At 38.0% G+C, this 18,855-nt stretch overlaps 1 protein-coding gene across 4 annotated transcripts; it reads right to left on the minus strand.

Annotated features, from left to right (window-relative positions):
- Positions 1–370: 370 nt before the first annotated feature.
- LOC311080687 (uncharacterized protein) lies at positions 371–18,333 on the minus strand. 4 transcript variants are annotated; one of them, XM_084110775.1, is made up of 10 exons: positions 18,194–18,333; positions 15,942–16,618; positions 14,827–14,920; positions 14,619–14,706; positions 13,505–13,675; positions 4,427–11,262; positions 4,131–4,338; positions 3,804–3,963; positions 3,628–3,709; positions 3,089–3,426 (listed from the first exon to the last, which is right to left on the minus strand). In XM_084110775.1, the coding sequence occupies exons 2-6, from the start codon at positions 15,973–15,975 to the stop codon at positions 11,146–11,148; spliced, it is 504 nt and encodes a 167-aa protein (XP_083966901.1). In that variant the 5' UTR covers positions 15,976–16,618; positions 18,194–18,333; the 3' UTR covers positions 3,089–3,426; positions 3,628–3,709; positions 3,804–3,963; positions 4,131–4,338; positions 4,427–11,145. The 4 variants fall into 4 exon arrangements, with proteins under 4 accessions (XP_083966903.1, XP_083966901.1, XP_083966900.1 ...); XM_084110774.1 differs by having other exon boundaries at positions 4,427–11,311; XM_084110776.1 differs by having other exon boundaries at positions 4,427–11,345.
- Positions 18,334–18,855: the final 522 nt, after the last annotated feature.

Here is an 18,855-nt window from a genome sequence, read left to right on the forward strand (position 1 = left end):
TGTTTTGTTTTATTGTGACAGCAGTTGTCCGTGAGGGGCTGCTGGCTTTTACTTTCGTTTTGTATTTGTTTTATTTTTATCATTAAAATGTGTAATGAATGTTCGCCGGTTCCCGCCTCCTTCTTCCTATAACATCTGAACTTCGTTACATATAGCATGTGTTATACATAAAGATTAATCAGTATTTTGCCCAATGATGTGGGTATGTTCGAATGTACTTTTACAACAATTGTTTAGAACACGTAAAACTGCGCAGCGTTATCACAACAATGAATTCGACAAATACAGTAACATCTATGATAACCAATTTAATTAAACTGTAACAAAATTCAAATTCAAGGAAGGAAGAGGACAGGGTCGGCTTGCGGAGCTGTGGGCTTATTTATTTATAAATGAAAGAAAAACAACAACAAAAAGTCGCGCACACAGCGCTGCAGCAAAGTCCAAAGTCCAATGTAACAGCGATCGTGTCCTCGCGCTCTCAGCCCACGGATCTCCTCGTGTCTCTCTCCATGAATGAGTTTTCCCCGTCCCTTATATGCGATCTCTCCACGGCAATCACTGAAACAAGACACAGGTGTTTGTCATTTGGACTTGACCCACTTACGCCGCACCTGTCTCCCAATCCTCTCTCCAGTCACAGACTTCGCTAGATCACGCCCCCCTTGCCACATAAACCTTACTTTTCTTGCGTTTAATTCATTTTAATGAAATAAAAGCATGTCATTAAACGCAACATTTATAAAAATAGAACTTTACCATGAACATGATTTTTCGATTCCCGTCTGACTGACGGGACTGACCACGGTGGAGTTGAAAACGACAGTTCCCATCATTCCACGCTCCTTCACATCGTCATCAAGCTACGCCGTTGTTGTTGTTTGGAATGTAGCGCCCTCTAGCGGCAGAAAATCTTGCATATTGTACCTTTAATTGGTTTTAAATAGTGTTCTTTTTTGATTTGCAATACTGCAGAGCGATCCTCGTGTCAGCACGTTCAACTAGTGAAGTGTGAGTGGGGGGTTTTCCTGGGTTGTGTGCAGCCGTCTGCACCGCCGGATTCCCGATCTCCGCACCGGTAACGACGTCTTCCCGCCGACTGCCAAGTAGTTAGGAGCGCCATCTCCTCCTGATCCGTAGCACCGGAGGACTTCACCACGGTGACTGAAAATCGTGAAGCCATGTCCCTTGTTGCCTCCGTAGCATCCTGGTATAGCCGAATGCTAGAAGACATAGAAGGGTACGGTATCCTTGCAGGGTACGGTGTCTGGAAATTTATTTGTTTTCCTTTTAAAACTTTTCTGGCCTCGGCGTACTCCCCGCGTTTCTCAAGGACTTCTGGGGGGAAGTCATGGTCAACGTAAAATTGGGCGTCGTGGCAAAACACTTCTTTTTTCTGCCAAGCTCTCCGAAGCACCTCTTCTTTCGTGCGGTAGCTCCCGAACTTGACTACTATAGACCGTGGCTTTACTTGCGAATTGTTGGACTTCGGTGCTAATGCACGGTGTGCTCGCTCAATCCCGAGTTCTCTGTCACTGGGAAAGTCTAATGCACTTCTCAAGTTATCAAGAAAGGCAGCCATATCGGTGCCTTCTTTATCTTCGGGTATTCCGTAAATCCTTAGATTGTCTCTATGCGCACGGCCCTCTTGATCTATTAATCTGGTTCCAGGTTAGCCTGGCGCCTCTTGATTAACGTTGATGTTGCTTGAAGCGCAGTCTCCGTTTCCTCAATTCTCCCCTCTGCCTCCTCCAGTCTGTCGTTTGTTCTCTTCAATTCTTGTTTAATGTCGGAAAGCTATACGTTATTGTCCCTTCTGAACTCCCGAAGTTCGTTGAGAATACATCGCAGGCTAACTTCGGAACTATCTTCAACATGTGGAGATGAACTCGGAGAGCTACTTCTGCTACCTTGCCTCACTTCAGGGTCATTTTCGATCACGTTCATCGTTGTCCTACTCCTAGTAGTAACCCCTTTCTCCATTGTTACGCAAAGTATATACCTTTTTCAAAACTACGTTTTTTTAGGGGGTTATTTCACAAAACCATCAGGGAGCTCGAAAATTAGGCTGTCATCCTCTTGGTGGTGTAACCGGAAAAACCTGGTGCAAATTTTTAACATTCTTTCCTTAATTTAAGAACTTAAAACGGAATATCCGACATTTTAACATAGGGAATATTTTGATATATAGGCCTCTATATATATACTTTTTTTTTGTTTTTTGCCTATATTTAACACGTGATATAAAAGACTAGATCCCTGCCGGCCCATCCTTGGCTTGCAATTGCCTTTAAATTTTACTTCAGTAGCCTATTTTTTTTTCTTGTGTTTTATTTTACTATTACTTTACTATAGCCTTGCTTCAGACCCACAGGTGGAGCAGGCCGAACACCATTCGTGGGGTGAGGAGGACGAGGATCCCAATTCATGGTTCGACACAATTACCGACCTGCTTTATGGAAAAACACTTCCAGTGATAAAGTTAAGTCTATTCTTATCAGAAGAGGAGCAGCTCCTTTCCAAAACCAATGCAGCAAATACCCAGCGTCTTTGAGGGATAGGACAATCGGTGGGATTTTGCGATTGGAAACATTCGGAGAGGATCGGGGAATATGAGAGGAGCGCGGAGCACAGGGCTTGTATGCAAATGTTACATCAGCGCTCAAAGGGCACAGAAACAATTGACTCCGATTTAACTAAACAAATGGACTCAGAGAGGGAATACAGGAAGCAAGTATTACGGCGAGTTGTATCGGTCATTAAGTTTTTAGGGGAGAGAGGGCTGGCATTCCCAGAACGTTCTTGGAACGTTATTTTTTGGTTGCGGGAACATTCCCTTAAGGTTAGGGTTTGGTTCCAAAGTTTTCTTAACGTTCAGAGAACATTAGTTTGTAGTTACATAGCAACCTTTAGGGAACGTTCCCCTAACGTTCTCTTAACGTTGCAACTTTTAGGGAACGTCCCCCTAACATTCTTTTTTACATTCCCCTAACCTTTAAAAATAACAATTTTATTATTACTTAATTCAGTCTTGCTCATGCACAGACAGTTTAATTATATATTACCAGGAATGAATGAGCAAACTTGATGGGATTTGAATATAATAATACTTTAATATACAATATAAAATTAACAATAAAAGGCTTAAAAATATAATACAAGAATCAGAATCAATTTTATACAGTTTAGTATACAATTATACAAATAAGACATAATATCAATACAAGTACAAATGGAGTGGGATGAAGAGTGCAAAGTAATAGTGCAAATGTAGTGTGCAAGATGCATATTGGAATGATAAAGTATGTAATGTTTAGGTGAATGGCCAAATTGGCAAAAATACAATTGCTTTAACAAAAAAATACAAAAAAAATAAAATAAAAATAGAGCTCCATGGTTTTGAAGGCTCAGTCCTTCTCAGCTGGCCTAAAAAGAAATAAAACAAAAGTTTTATATGTCATACTAAGAATGAACACGTTGACAAAAGCAAGACAAATTGCCTTACTAACAACCCTGTTTTTTTTATGATCACAAATATTGATAGTTTTCCAATTCCTTTGATTATTATGAACATCACATAGACGAATTTCAATTTACTGTCTGTGTGGGGCAAACTTCAGCACTTGCCCAATCAAGTCCTCTCATCTGCTGCAGTCAGATTACCTCTCGTCTGCCGCAGTCAGCGCGGGGAAGTTTTTCTAGGAGGCCACTAGAGTAGAAGTCAAAATGAAGCAAAGTTACAAGTCAAATTAAAACCTCCAAGCTAAGCATAATACTGATGTGTACAATAAAATAACACATGCCTGTTATAACCCTGCAGATTGTCAGGTCATGGAAGGCCTTCTTTGCCTTTCTGCCCCGCAGACTATACTGTTTCAGCACGTCATTGGTTGCCACTCGCCGTAGCATGCGACAGATGGCAGTACCTCCGGTCGAACCTCCAAGGGTTGTCAGGAAAAGTTGCTGTAAAACATATAAAAATACAAATTATACATGTAGAACAAAGTGGAGAGCTTGTACAATCTCATTTTGTAAGAGCCGTCAGTTCAGTTATAATGATATTTGAAATTATGCAATTATATAGTGTAATCTTAAGGCAGGGTAGGGCAGGACTATGGCCACTTAATTACCATTTTGTCCCTCCTCTCCTGTTGACCGAGACTCCTGTCGAACTCCTCCAGCTCTGTGACTGTAGAGCAGGGCGACAGCAACATGTCATCGACTGGAGCAGAGGGAGGTGACTGGGAGCTCCTTAAGAGCATGAGCAGCTCATCCATCTTCTGCTCCATCTTCTCCTCAAATGCGTCCATCCACTGTGCCATGCGAGTAATGGAAGTCCTCACGGATACGGAAAAATGAATGGTGTTAGTTTCAGTTCTTATACATTATATACTTGCATGTGAACAACTTAAGGGAGTCTTCTTACCTCTCATTTTAGTCTCCATGGCTGAGCCACCTCCCTCTGTGTGATGAGTTCTGCTGTTAACAACAACAAAAAAGTCAAGTTACTCTCAAGTTCCTTGTCATGAAATTGTATTTAATTGGAAAAGGAAAATTCAAAGCCACTGTACCTTCAGGCCGAGCCTGCGTCATGATTATTGGTCAGTTCATTTATGGTAGGTTTCTTGCAAATGGCAAAAAAAAAAAAAAAAAAACTTACCATGCAGGTGGTGGAGGCATTACGTTTATATTGTTCCTGATTGTTAACATGCTTATCTAAATACACGATGGAGATGTAATATTTGTCGTGCTACTAGCTAGCTAGTAGGTTAACCTGCAGTTTCGTGAACAGAGCTTCTCTTAATACTTCCATTACAATATATCCATTACAGGCTTTACAGCATACAGCCCTCGGATGTATCGTAAGATAAGTGTTAAACCCTAAACCTACATCGGCTCTTAGGGACATATAAGATATTACGTTAACGTTAGCTACCTAGCTCCATTATTTAGCTTGAGCCCATAGTCCCGACAGTTTTGGGAAATGCTAATGACGTTACATCCATGTAACAGGCTTTACAGCATACATACCTCGGCTCTATCATAAGATAATACCATGGATATATTAATAGAACAATGAATTACAACCATTAGCTGGAGCCATATCCATTATTACAGCTACAGGACCCAGAACAGTCATATGAGCATGCGCAGTGCCGGAATATAACAAAGCCCTACGAAGGAAAGGGCTTAAGGTTAAACCCCAAACCCTTGCATTACAACCACAACATCATGAAACTGTAACGTATTTCACTTACTTTTTCATGAGAATGTGAAGCTGTGTAGGTCGTAGGTTGTTGTCGTTGGTTGTTTTTCCAAGACTTTCTGAAAGTGAACAGTCTACTGGGTTCTACGTAGACTTATGCATTTTTTCCAGCCAATCAGGAAAATCAGGACACTAAAACGTGTCTATAACGTTAAGGGCTCCAATATACCTGTGCTCAAACACACCAATTTATCTCGAGCGTCTATTTACCTGAAAGCCACTAAAAGAAGACGGGTTCCCACTTTGGTGTATGTAAATAGCACAACACGGAAGTCAGGACAGGACTTCAATCGGTCACCTGAAAGCAGAGGCACTTCCCCCTACTGGCGTGGGGGTGTAAGGTTGGATTTGTACACTGAACTGAGCCACTTGTTATAAGTGAAATGTGAAATGAAAGAAGTGAATTTTCATAGTTGTGAAAATCGTTCTATTGATAGATTCTTGTTTTAAGTATTTTCACCTAATACAGTTAAAAAACCCGAAATCAAGCACAAAAGTATTGTTTTTAGCTAAATTGATATAAGCCTAAAAATAAATATATTCTCTTACTATGCTGTTTTACTTAGATTTCATAAGACCAATCATTTTTGAGTGAATCTAAATCAAGTGACTGTAAACCTTTTATGCTACGTCAAAAACTTAAATGGAGCTGGTTTAAATAAACATTTCAAACCACACTCAGAACAACCAAACAGGAACGTTGTGTGGAGGTACAGTGCAACCACAGGAGAACGTTTTAGTTGGTTGGTTCCCTTAACGTTTAGGGAACGTTATAACCCTGAGGGAACGTTCCCTAAACGTTAGTTTTTGGTTTGGTTCGAACTAACCTTTAGAGAACCATAAACTAACGTTCCCTAACGTTCTCTAAACGTTGAAAGTTTATTTGCACATATAACATTTAAAATACAAACTTTGGAAATCCATAAAAGAAGAAAACGAAAATTCTGTGCGGGAGAGAGTGAGAAGACCATGAGGTCTTATAAAACCACCTCCCCAAAATCTCATTAAATGGACATAAAATTACATGATCAAGCAAGACAATACAAACAATACATCAATCATTTCAATATAACAAATGAACAAGATAAACTTATTTACATGTTAACATTATTTTCAGCTTTTTTTTTGAAAGAGTTTAGAGTGGTTTTAGTCTTTAAAGCGGGGTCTAAATGATTCCAGAGGGAAGGCCCTCTGTATTTCAGTGTAGATTGATTGGCTGTAGTTCTACAAAAAGGAAGATAAAAGTCTTTGCAGCGCCTTGTGGAGTAGGCATGAACATCCGAAGAATACATGAAAAAGTTATTAAAAGCTCTGGGCATAATATGTCATATTCACATACTTGTACATAAAGATATTTATGCAATAGATGTTAACATTAAATATTGTCAAAATGTTATATTTTATGAAAAGCGGAGCAGATGATGACAATCTATTTGAATTACTCATAATTCTTAAGAATTTCTTTTGTATTAATAAAATCTTATTTAGATATGTTTGGCATGTTGCACCCCAAACAATATTACAGTACAGAATGTGGGGATAGATTAAACTGTAATATAATGTTTTCATACATGAAATATCAATTAAAGAGCGAACTCTACTCAGTATACCAACAGATTTCATTATTTTTCTGCAAACATGTTGAATATGATATTTCCAGGTTAGTTTTTGGTCGACAATGACACCTAAAATTTTTATTTGGTTCACTTGGCTAATTTTTAAACCATCAATTGATACCTCTATGTCCTGACAATCTCCTTTGTTTTTTGTGCTAAAAATCATAAAGTTAGTTTTTTGTATATTAAGAGAGAGTTGATTTACTTTAAACCATTTAGAAATATTTTGTAATTCTTCATTTGCTTCTCTTATCAATGTGTCAATGTTAGAATGAGATAATAGAAGACATGTATCGTCTGCAAACATGAGTGGCATAACATTTTTACAAACAACTCTTAAATCATTGATATAAATTAGAAATAATAGAGGTCCCAAAATGGACCCCTGCGGTACCCCACATAAAAGTTTTCCCCTACTTGAGCTCAGATTGTTAACATAAACAAATTGCTCTCTCTCTTCCAAATAGTTTTGTACCCAATTTAAGGCTATATGTTTAATGCCATAATTTTCTAATTTTGCTAAAAGAATATTATGATTTACTGTGTCGAATGCTTTCGACAAGTCTAAAAATATACCAATAGTGTTATTTTTCTCATGCAGATTTTTTGTGATTTTATCGACAAACTGTAAAAGAGCCATTTCTGTAGACATGTTCTCTCTGAAGCCATACTGGTGATCATATAAGATCAAATTTTCTGTCAAGTGTTTTAATATCCTTTTATAAACTAATTTTTCCAGTATGTTAGAAAACAAAGGTAGAACTGAAATAGGTTGATAATTGTTAAATAAATGTGAATTCCCAGACTTAAACAAGGGAATTACTTTAGCTAATTTGAGATCTCTTGGTACAACACCTGTTTTGAGTGACAAAGAGAGAACATAAGTTACAGGCTCAATAATAGAGGAAGCTACTTTCTTTATGAGACTAGCTCTAATTTCATCATGTCCTGGAGCTGTGTCCTTCATCTTTAATATGATTTCAAGCACTTCATTAGGAGTTGGAGGATCAAATTCATTTAAGCAAGGATGAGGCAAATCAAAAATTTGTGAAGTAAATTTTCCTGTATTCACAATGTTTTCTGCCAGTGAAGGACCAACATTCACAAAGAAATCATTGAAACCGTTTGCTATATCGATGGGGTTTTGATCATTCTCGATACCATCGGATAACTGAAATGGAATTCCTCGAGTTGTTTGTTTTTTATTTAATAATTCATTTATAACATTCCAGGTCTTTTTTATATTTTCACATGAATTTCCCAACTTTTCAGAAAAATATTTTTTCTTGACATCTTTTAGAACTTTGCTGAATTTGTTTTTATATTTTTTATAGTACGCAGTATTTAACGGTGTGGGGCTAATGAGAGATTTTTTATACAACTTATTTATTTATATTTTTAGTAATGGAAGATTTTCTTAATGCAGGTGTAAACCATGGCTTAGAAATATTCCTGTTTTTACTTCTACTTTGTACCAATGGAAAACATTTATTAAACAAAGATGAAAATATATTCATAAATGTCTGATATGCTGTTTCGACATCCTGATGTCCGAAGACATGATTCCATGATATCTCAGCCAGTGACCTTTTAAAAGACTCAACATATTTAGAAGTCTACGATGTTTCATACTATAGGTTGGCTTTTTTTGCTGAGAATTTGTAAAAAGCAGAAATACAGGGAGATGATCTGAAATATCAATGAGCATTACACCTGATGTGATTGAATTTACAAAATGATTAGTTAGTATATTGTCAATTACCCAGTGGGCATTTGATGTCAATTTAACATCAATGTGACATCAAACATTGATGTCAAAATTACGTCACGAAATAGGTCAAAAATGAAAGTCATATTGACGTCAACGTGTCGATGTCAATTTGATGTCAAGATTTTGACCTCTGCTGATGTCATTTTGATGTTATTTTGATGTCATGCTTTGTTTGTTGGTATTTGATGTCAATTCAACATTTATTTGACATCAAGATGTCATGATGTTGTAAACTGATTTAACTGATTCCATCTTAAATTGATCAATTGCCATTTCATATTTATACTGTGATATTTCATTTGAGTCCACTAAAAAAAATAGTTTTCTAAAAAACATAATTTATTTAAACCTGTTAGCATTCCTGCAAATTCTGCCAAAAACGCCTAAAAAAGGCCTACCCAAATTAAATTGCATGCTGTTCTTGAACCATCTGGAGTATATGCATGGTATTGGTCTCTTTTGAAAGGGGAGACTTTGAGGTTTGTTCCCAAACAGTCAGAATCACTGTAAGTCTCACTGGTATTGAGTAATAGAACTTTGAACACACTAAAAAAGATGGAAAAATTTTCCGCCTAACTTTTTTTTTGTAAAAAGATGCCTGCAGATAACTATAGCTGGGAGGTATTAGCTGGAAAACACAGTGGGATCACAGCATGAAGCCTTACCAAGCCCAATTTAAATGTTGATAACAATACCTAAGCTAATGAGTGTTTTACACAGGTTTATCTAAGTTTATGTCTAGGCGCTCCCCAAAAAAGGCCACTTGGAGACTCCAAATGACACTTTGTAACCACAGACACATAGGCCCTGTCCCATTTCTCCCCCCTTAAAACTTCCACTTGGTTTTGAGTGCCCTTGAAAGTAAGTCCCCTCAACGAGGGGAAGTGGAGTTGAAGATCTTTCCCTATGAAATGGGACACCACTATATGCAAATTAGCGCGGCAAACGAGGGAAACCTCACTACGTCACGCGCAGGAAACCTCACTACGTCACGCGCAGCGTCGTCTACTACTACTATTTTCATTCAGAAAAATGCCGGTTCCAGCTGTTGTGTGGGCTGTGTTCGTTTATCTACGTCTGATGAATCAACAGAGAAGACATGTGGAATATAGAAGACGCATTCGCCGTCTTCTTTGCCTTGAGGATTTATTTCAGGTATGTCCGATTTGTTTAAATATTTTGACGTTATACGTTTACCTCAGGAAAAAAAAAAAAAAAAAGTTTACCTCAGCTGTTGATGATTTAACGCTAGCCCAAATAGAATTAACTTACCTGTTGTTTGTGTCGATAAAATAACACGACCTACACATGCAGGTCGTATAACGTTAGTTAAATCCAGGGGTGCGGGAGGTGGTTTTAGGTTGGGGGTGCTGATACAATAAAAATGTATCTTATTCATACACTTTTGAGTGGCTGCCGACGATTTTTTTCTATGAACACAATATTACATAAGTTAACACTCTGCGTGTATGTTTAAAAAAAAACGTAATTTAACATAACACTTTTTAAATAGCCCACTTAAAGTGTTTATTACAAATAAAAGACTAAATGCTAAAAATGTTATTGTTGTAAATGTCACCAATCTACACTGACTGTGGAATGTGTAATGCAAAACATGTTTTTATTAGGCTACTTGTTGTTCATTGTTTTCCAGAGTGACCGTCCAGTGACATACTGCAGTTTGAATACCCTTGTGCCCATCCTACGCCTGTGGTTTGATGTGGAGTTAGAGATAAAACATGACTTCAGGTTAAATAGGCAGGCCATGCATGCCCTGCAGCGCCTGATGCAGAGAGAGCAGGACCATGGATGGGGCAATGAATTGGAAGTCCTGATATATGTCTATTGGCTTGCCCATGGACTTTCCTATCGTGTGGTGTCGCGAGTTTTCAGTGTGCCCAAATCCACTGTTCACAGAATTATTCACAAGGTGGCACAGTTCATTTGGGATAATCTACATAGAGCCATTGCCTTTCCGAAGCCTGCAGACCTGGACACTGTGGCTGATGGATTTGCCCAGTGTTCTGGAACGCCTGTCCTCAACAAAGCCGTAGGTGCTATTGATGGCTGTCACATAAGAATTAAGCCCCCATCAGTTCATCGCCTGGACTATTTAAATTACAAAGGGTTTTACTCCATAAACATGCAAGCCATCTGTGACTCTGCTGGAAAGTTCCTGGATATTTTTGTAGGCTATCCTGGTTCTGTACACGACACACGCATTTTGAAAAACAGTTCTTTTTATCTGGCCAGAAATTATCCACCCAATGGATACTTTATCCTGGGAGATGGCGGATATCCTTGTTTGGAGACACCAATCTGCCTCATCACTCCATACAGGGAACCTGTGAATGGCCCAGTGCAAAGGAAATTCAATTACCACCAATCAAGGGCACGTTCGATTGTAGAGAGGGCCTTTGGAATCATGAAGACTCGTTGGAGGTCCACACTTTTCAGGGCCCTGGAGGTCAGTCCTACGTTTGCACCCCAGGTCATCGCATCCTGTGCTTTCCTGCACAATGTTTGTATTGACAATGGAGATGTCCTGGAACCTGACAATGATGTGGCAGTGGACATCCTGGACCCAGAACCTCCCCTACAAGAAGCTCCTGAGGCACATGAGACACCAGGGAATGCCACAAGGGACAGACTTGCTGCCTTGATCAGCGCACAAGCCCCTCATTAGACAATTCTGATGAAAATTGTAAATAGTTCAACTCTCTGAGTGTTTTTTTTTACATGCCCATGTTCTTTTGGGTTGTTCTAGTGCAGTGGTTCCCAAACCTGTCCTGAAGGACCCCCAACACTGCACGTTTTCTTTGTCTCCCTCATCAAACACACCTGATTCAACTCATCAGCTCATTAACCCATGTGATAATGAGCTGATGAGTTGAATCAGGTGTGTTTGATTAGGGAGACAAAGAAAACGTGCAGTGTTGGGGGTATGCCAGGACAGGTTTGGGAACCACTGTGTGTGTACATATGGTTCATTTTAACTTTAGTTCTATTAAACTTAATTATATTTTGAAAACATGTTGGTGATGGTTTCTTTTATAATGATCTAGACATGCAAAAAAATATTGAACATTTTAATGACATCTTAACACAGCATAACTATTGTTGGGGCATTTTGTCCACAAACACAACATAATAACTATTGTTGGGGAATGGGGGGTACAAGTATTGCAAGTATTGCACCATAGGCTATTTTTGAAAATGTGATAGTTCCTACTAGGGCTGGGTAAAAAATATAGATTTCTCGATTTTAATCGATTCTCATTTTTACGAAACGATATCGATTCTTAAATCCCAAGTAGAGCCCGACCGATAAAGGATTTTGAAGGCCGATACCGATAAAAATATTTGTTGGTTTTAAAATCCGATATTCCGATATATCGGCTGATATATATATATATATATATATATATATATATATTTTTTTTTTTTTTTTCAGAAATGCGCAACAAAACATTAACAGATTTCCCTAACATTAGTTATTTGTAGTTATTTATGAGTTTTAACTAAAATAATATGATATGATATTGCATTTTAAAAAGAAACTTGTTTCTTTTATTGTCACAACAGAACAGAGGAACATCAAAATATAATTAGTCCCTACATTGCCTTGTAAACTACCTTATAATTGCAATGTCAGCTTGCTTATCCCTTTACCTGCACTTTTTAAATTTTTTCCATCAAGCTACATCAAACCATTTTCAATTATCAGTTGCTGCCTGCCTTCTTAAACCTACTATTTAGCGATCTAAATCCATTATGTGACTCGTTAATGCTGCGGCTGAACGACAGTCTGCAACGTGTTTACTATTACTACTGTCTCTTTAAGAGCTGCGCGCAACGTGTCTAATATACACGCATTTGACAAGCAGATTTTCTCTCAATTTTCTCAAGTTTGCTTTCACTTTAGACATCACCGAATTTGTTTATGTAAACCTTGTGTGTATTTGACAGTATTAGCACAATAAGACTCGAAAGATAACTTAGTCCAGTATCCAGGCGCTGGTAGACAGGCTTTTAGTGCATATGAGCTTCACATGATGTACGCGCTGAGAAACACATGTTAGAACAGTGCATCAGCACGCGAATTAAATGTTTAACTGACAAGGCATCAAAGCACATGCAAATTATGAACTTTTGTGAACTGCAGTGTCCCTTTCCGCTGTGTTAACATTTTATGTGAATATACGTCGCGTTGTTCAGAATGATGGGCGCCAGAATAGCAACTGATAGAATGCGCGATACTACGATATTTCTTCAAAAGCAGATCGTGGAGACATTTTAATTGTCCACGATCAAAAATCGTCATATCGCACACCCCTACCAATTGGCTCTAATCCCAAGAATCGATTAGTCATCCTGTTTTCAGTTGATGAATGAATGGAACATTGTTGCGTGCATCCCATCCAATAAATCGCAATAATCTTTGTGCTTTGTTATTATTGATATGAAACAAAGTTTCAGATTTCAAATTGCGTCTAGTTTCTTATGAAATTCAAAAACATAATTACCGTTTTGGCGCTGTGGCGTGAATAATAAATAAGTGTATTTTAAGTGTTTGTATACAAATCAGTTAATTTTTACCTTCAATATTATAGTAGGCTAATGAAGCCTATAGGCTACAACTGACTCCCATAGTTTACAATAATAGAAAGAGATTTGTTTTCCTTGAGAAAATTTGCAATGTATTGTACCTGATATACAAAATAATCAATATTGAATCGAATCGAATCGTAAACAAAATCGAATCGAATTGCAAGCTTGTGAATCGAAAGCGAATCGAATTGTGAAATTTGTGTCAATACCCAGCCCTAGTTCCTACTAGTATCAACTTACCATTAGCAATAATGTGGGGTCCTCTGCCGGCTTGAAAGAGGCCACAATCACAGGAGGATCTATAGCTGGCCTTCCCCCCAAAACGGCATGCATCGCCTCGAAGTATCGCCAGTTGGATACCGTTTTTTCTCCACTTTCTGTTCCTGAGCCTGTCTTTGGTGTTTTCAGGTCCTACAATAAAAAAGAAAAGAAAAAGAGAAACAGAAACAGCAGTTGTGAGAGGGGTGGCCAAAAGGGTGGCCAAGCCGGTATTTTCCTTACAAATGCTCTATAAAGGCATATGTCTTTTGGAATGCAGTTGGCCTGTATATTAAAAATAAAAATATGAAAACCATCAACAAAAGGCTTTCAATTTCAAATACTCACACGCACTTTGTGCAGAGCGCTCTCACATGCGGCTGTGAGCAACTCCGTCTACGCGGTTAAATGTACTTGAATCTCAAAATGCTTTTATGGCACGAAAATGTAAACAGTCAGTTATATCTTAAGTTATTAAACAGACAGGACAAACCACATTTTATATTTCAAAAGAGATCTGTGCATTAGTGTGAATGCAGCTTTTCGTGTCTAAACTGAGAAAGAATAATCACTTACAGTTCTTGAATGCAAAAACGTTTAGACAGCCTACTCTTAAATACTGAAAGCAGTCTTTGTTTATTGCTTGTAATGTTTTTTTCCCCTCTTTGTTATTGATAGCTTTTATGTTTTGAAGCTATTCGTTTATATAGCCTATTTAAAATTCTTAACATGTTATTGTATTCATTTATTTTTTTAATGTGTAATTATTTTTCAAAAGTAGCCTACTTATAACTACATATGTAACTAAATAAATATTTTAAGTTTTATTAATAAGATAAATTAATAAGAAAAAAAGTTGATCGGCTCATGAGGTGCCTAAAGATTCTCATCCATATTTTACAAGATTTATTGCTTGTCTTTGTTGAATAATAGAAAAGATAAAGAGCTTAAAAAATAACCGCATATTAAATCGCAATCGCAATATTGGTAAAAATAATTGAAATTAGATTATTTTCCAAAATCGTTCAGCCCTAGTGTAAAGGATGTAAGATGTAGGTGATGAAGACATGCAACAGATCTCGATCCAAAGAATTACCTTGTAACGCTTCTTTAGATTCTCCCACTTCTTGCCTGCCTTCTCTCCTGTAATCCTTCCTTCCAGGCCCAGGTCTTTCACTGCTTTCCTAAAAAACATACAAATATGAGAATAGCTGTCAAAATGCATTGTAGCTGCCTGGGGGCTAGAACATTATCAGACATTGATATTGTTATCAGTTATTGAATTGTACAATCTGGTCACTCACTCCCATAACAGTTTGGAGGCAAATTTTTTTTTGGTAAACTTCTCCTCATTCTCAGTCCAGAACCTGATGAGGCCAAAGGTCTGCTCGACAGTCCCTGAAATAAGAGACCAGTTGCCGCTAAGTAAATTGCAAGTTAACAGGAGAGAACTAAACAGATTTTTGGTCAATACAATCTGATGAGTGTGAATACATGCACATAACTATCCCAGTTATGATCAGGATATAAGCATCCATAAAAATATGCTAGAAATCTAATAAAGTAAGCAAATGTAAAATAACACAGCATAGTTTATTATAGATAGATTAATGCTTATTAAAGCTAAAGTTATTCATTCAAGAGCTGGGAGTAATTTTCTTTTCGCCTTTAGGCTAGTTGTTTTATTCACATTAAAGGTGTAATCATTAGCAGGTTTATTAGACGCTGCCACTTTAAGACCGAATGCAGATCTAATAATACACATTTTCTCCCAACTATTCCACAACTAACTCCCATTTAAGACATACACTGTGTTAAAGTGAATCTCCAAACCTGTCATTTAGCCATATTTTTGTCTGTATTTGATCGTTTAGACGCGCACATGAAACCCAAAGTATAGTTTGCTTGTCTAGTTGCAGTCCGTTTCCGAACGCGCCGCCGCCCTCAACGTACATCTCTTGCGCGGATAATTGTGCTTATAATAGCTCTTTTTACAATCAAACACCTCCCGCAATTTAGAATCAGCAGACACTGCATTTTACAACAATCACTGATTGTGCTCAGAGCTGTTTGGGTTTAACGTTAGGGAGAAGTGACAGCGCGCTGTGAAGAAAAAGATGAAGCACTAGACGAACGCAGCTATTTTTTAATAGTTTTACCTCACATCTTCTTTTTATAATCCTTGGAAGCCAAAATCGAAAATAAAATTAGATGAACTACCCAAATCAGATGTATATTTGATGGGCAGACTCTCTCGAAGCACTCGGCAGATATCGTGAACATCGTCAGATAGATAGCTTCGCGAAATATTTTCTAATATTAGTGTTCAAAACTTAACAGTCCATTGGATGTTCATCAAACTAACATATTCCAACATATTTAGAAATTTAAACATGCTTATTTGCGAAAATATACTTACAATTCAATTGTTCCTTTCCAGCGGTGTCCGCCATCTTGTGTAAAAAAATTTACCGGCTTGCTGAGGCCGCAAGGTATCCTGGGTAATTTCATCTTCCACTTCGTTTTAAGCCTGCATCGAACCGCACTATGTTTTGAGGGTTGATTTTAAGGGGAGAATAGCACTCCCCCTTGCTCTTTAGAGTATTGGGACACCCTACCCCTACACGAGAACGCGCAAAAACAAGGGTTAGGGCAGAAATCTAGGGTAAGGGGAGGTATTGGGACAGGGCCATAACATGCTGCTATTCTTGAATGCTTTACTGTACAGTCATAATTTTGGGCTCTAATGAAAGGTTACACTTAGAGCTATTCTATTCCTTATTCAGATTCACTGTAAAAAATTGTTGACACATAGTAACTGAAGTATAAACATATTATATTGTTTTTTTGCAATTCTTGAAACTGAAATTTGTGCAAATAACAATACAAAACAAGTGTTATGGTATTAAAATATTGTTTAATATTAGTATTTTATACACTACATATATATCAAACTATTTAAAAATTTATGATTAGGTTTTTCTTTGGTTATTGAACCTCTCTAGGAAGGTGAAGGAAAGGGTTCCTGTCTTGATGTCTATCATATGGCTTTCTGCTGACTCCCATTCTTCATCCAGTTCAATGTCAGATGATTTTCTGTGATATAAAAAAGCAAAAAAACAAATAATTTACATCTTTTATGTATTGTGTACTATTTTAAACACACACACACACACACAAACCCGTGGATAAAGACACACAGGGACATAAACAACGATACACGCACACCTCATAACAATAACAAGAGCGCTAAAAGCACCAAACACACACAAACAAACACGGACAAACACAAACCCGTGGATAAAGACACACAGGGACATAAACAAACTGATAAATGTACAACACAACAGTAACATGAGCGCTCAATGCACACATACGCTTGAGGACGAGCTTTAGCCATCAGCAGTAAAGCCCTGCATTTCAGCCCGGGCCCGACGGGCCCCGACTTTTTTACGCCCCTAGGGCCGGGCTTCGGGCCAATTTTCACGTCATAGTTCACATGCGGGCCGGGCCTCGGGCCTTTTTTGGGTTATCCTTCTTTTTATATTTTTAGACATTAATTAAAAAAATATGAGAAGTTGACGTTGACGATAGAAAAACAAACATAGAAAGACATTTAATAACCTCATAACTTTCATAATCTTATAATTACACTGACATATGATTGACATGACAGTCGCACGCACGCACGCACACACACAGAAGGTTTCCCGTCAGCGGAACCAACGATTCACCTCATGTGCAAATAATGGAGAATATTAAGAGAAAAATCGCGAGTGATAGAAGAGAGGACTGGGTTAAAATCTTCCACTGTGGATGCTATTCTTTTTCTCCACGATGCTCTGTAAGAGACTGTTCTAACTTTTCGTTTGATTGGACTTTATTTTCGTTTAACTGTTGGAAACTACTGATGTTTTTCGTTTTTCGTTTGATTGGACTTTATTTTCGTTTAACTGTTGGAAACTACTGGAAAAAAGAATGGCCATGTTCTGTGGTGCATTTTTGAGGTAAGATAACCTGCAAGTTTGTTTTTGATTTATTTAATTTAATTTGTTTAGATTGACTATTGCTCATTTCGTTTGCGAGCGCTGTTGCGAGCAGCCTGAGCCTGCCTCAGTATTTCAAAAAATTTGACTCACTGTGGTTTAATAAATAAACATTAAACTAACTGTCTGTGTGATATGCTTTTAGTGTTTTATATCTATGGATTTTATTGTAGCTAAGTAAAGTATTAGCGTTGATTTGAGAGGCTAAATTGATCAAACATGTTTTACTTGCTGTTGGCTGGCTTGCTTGGTCGTCATTTTTTTTTTTTTTTAATGCTCCAAACATTTGTCTAAATTAACTTAATAAAGAAATGAAAAGAAAAGAAACATAACAAACAAAACGGACATATTTTAATGGCAGTCTGCCGCTGTGGAAAACAACAACAAAAAAAACAAAAAAACGGCCTCGGGTCGGACTCGGGCTGATAATTCTGATGAGCTGTCGGACACGGGTCGGGCTAGGGCCTGAGCGTCTCGGGCCAGGGCCGGGCTCGGGCCTAGATTTGAGGCCCGTGCAGGGCTCTAATCAGCAGTTAGCATTGGGCATCTCAAAACAGTGAAACACAAACACAAGATACTCAGAAAAACACGTCAAATATGTTATATAGTATAATAAAACACTTACTTGTCGAAAGAGACGATTTCCCATCAAAAAAGCCTTTCTCCAAAGTCATATGTCATTTGATCAGCGTTTCGCAGTTTTGCGCACGGGCGCACTGATCCACAACAACCATTTGTGCACCGTCATTGCTGGCCGTGTTTGGATTCCTTCTTCTTCTTCTTCTTTCCAATTTTACGGCGGTTGGCATCCAGCTTTTTGGTGCATTACCGCCCCCCTCTGCTCCGGAATATGGATCAGATAATAGATTTTATAATACAACTTTGTCCATTCTCTTTCCTACACTTACATAACACTCATTCCCCTCAAATAAACACTCACACACAAAACACACTTTAATTATCAATTAAATCCTATTGAAAAGTCCCGCCTCCCTTAAAAATAACATCAATATTCTACTCTGAGTCCCATTTACTGCGCTTAATAACCCTTTTAATGTAATCTCCTGCACCCCAATCTGCCTCAACTTATTCTTCATTACCTGCCTCTGCATTTCATATCTCTTACAACTCATAATTATATGCTCCACTGACTCCTCTTCTCGACAACCCTCACACAACCCTGTCTGGTGCTTCCCTATCAACTTTAGTGTTTTATTCAGTGAACAGTGTCCCAACCTCAACCTCGTCATCACAGCCTCTTCTTTCCTATTCCCACTTCCCACCCTA

This window comes from Abramis brama (genome assembly GCF_963993115.1).
Source record: "Abramis brama genome assembly, chromosome: 4".
Classification (NCBI taxonomy): Eukaryota; Metazoa; Chordata; class Actinopteri; order Cypriniformes; family Leuciscidae; genus Abramis; species Abramis brama.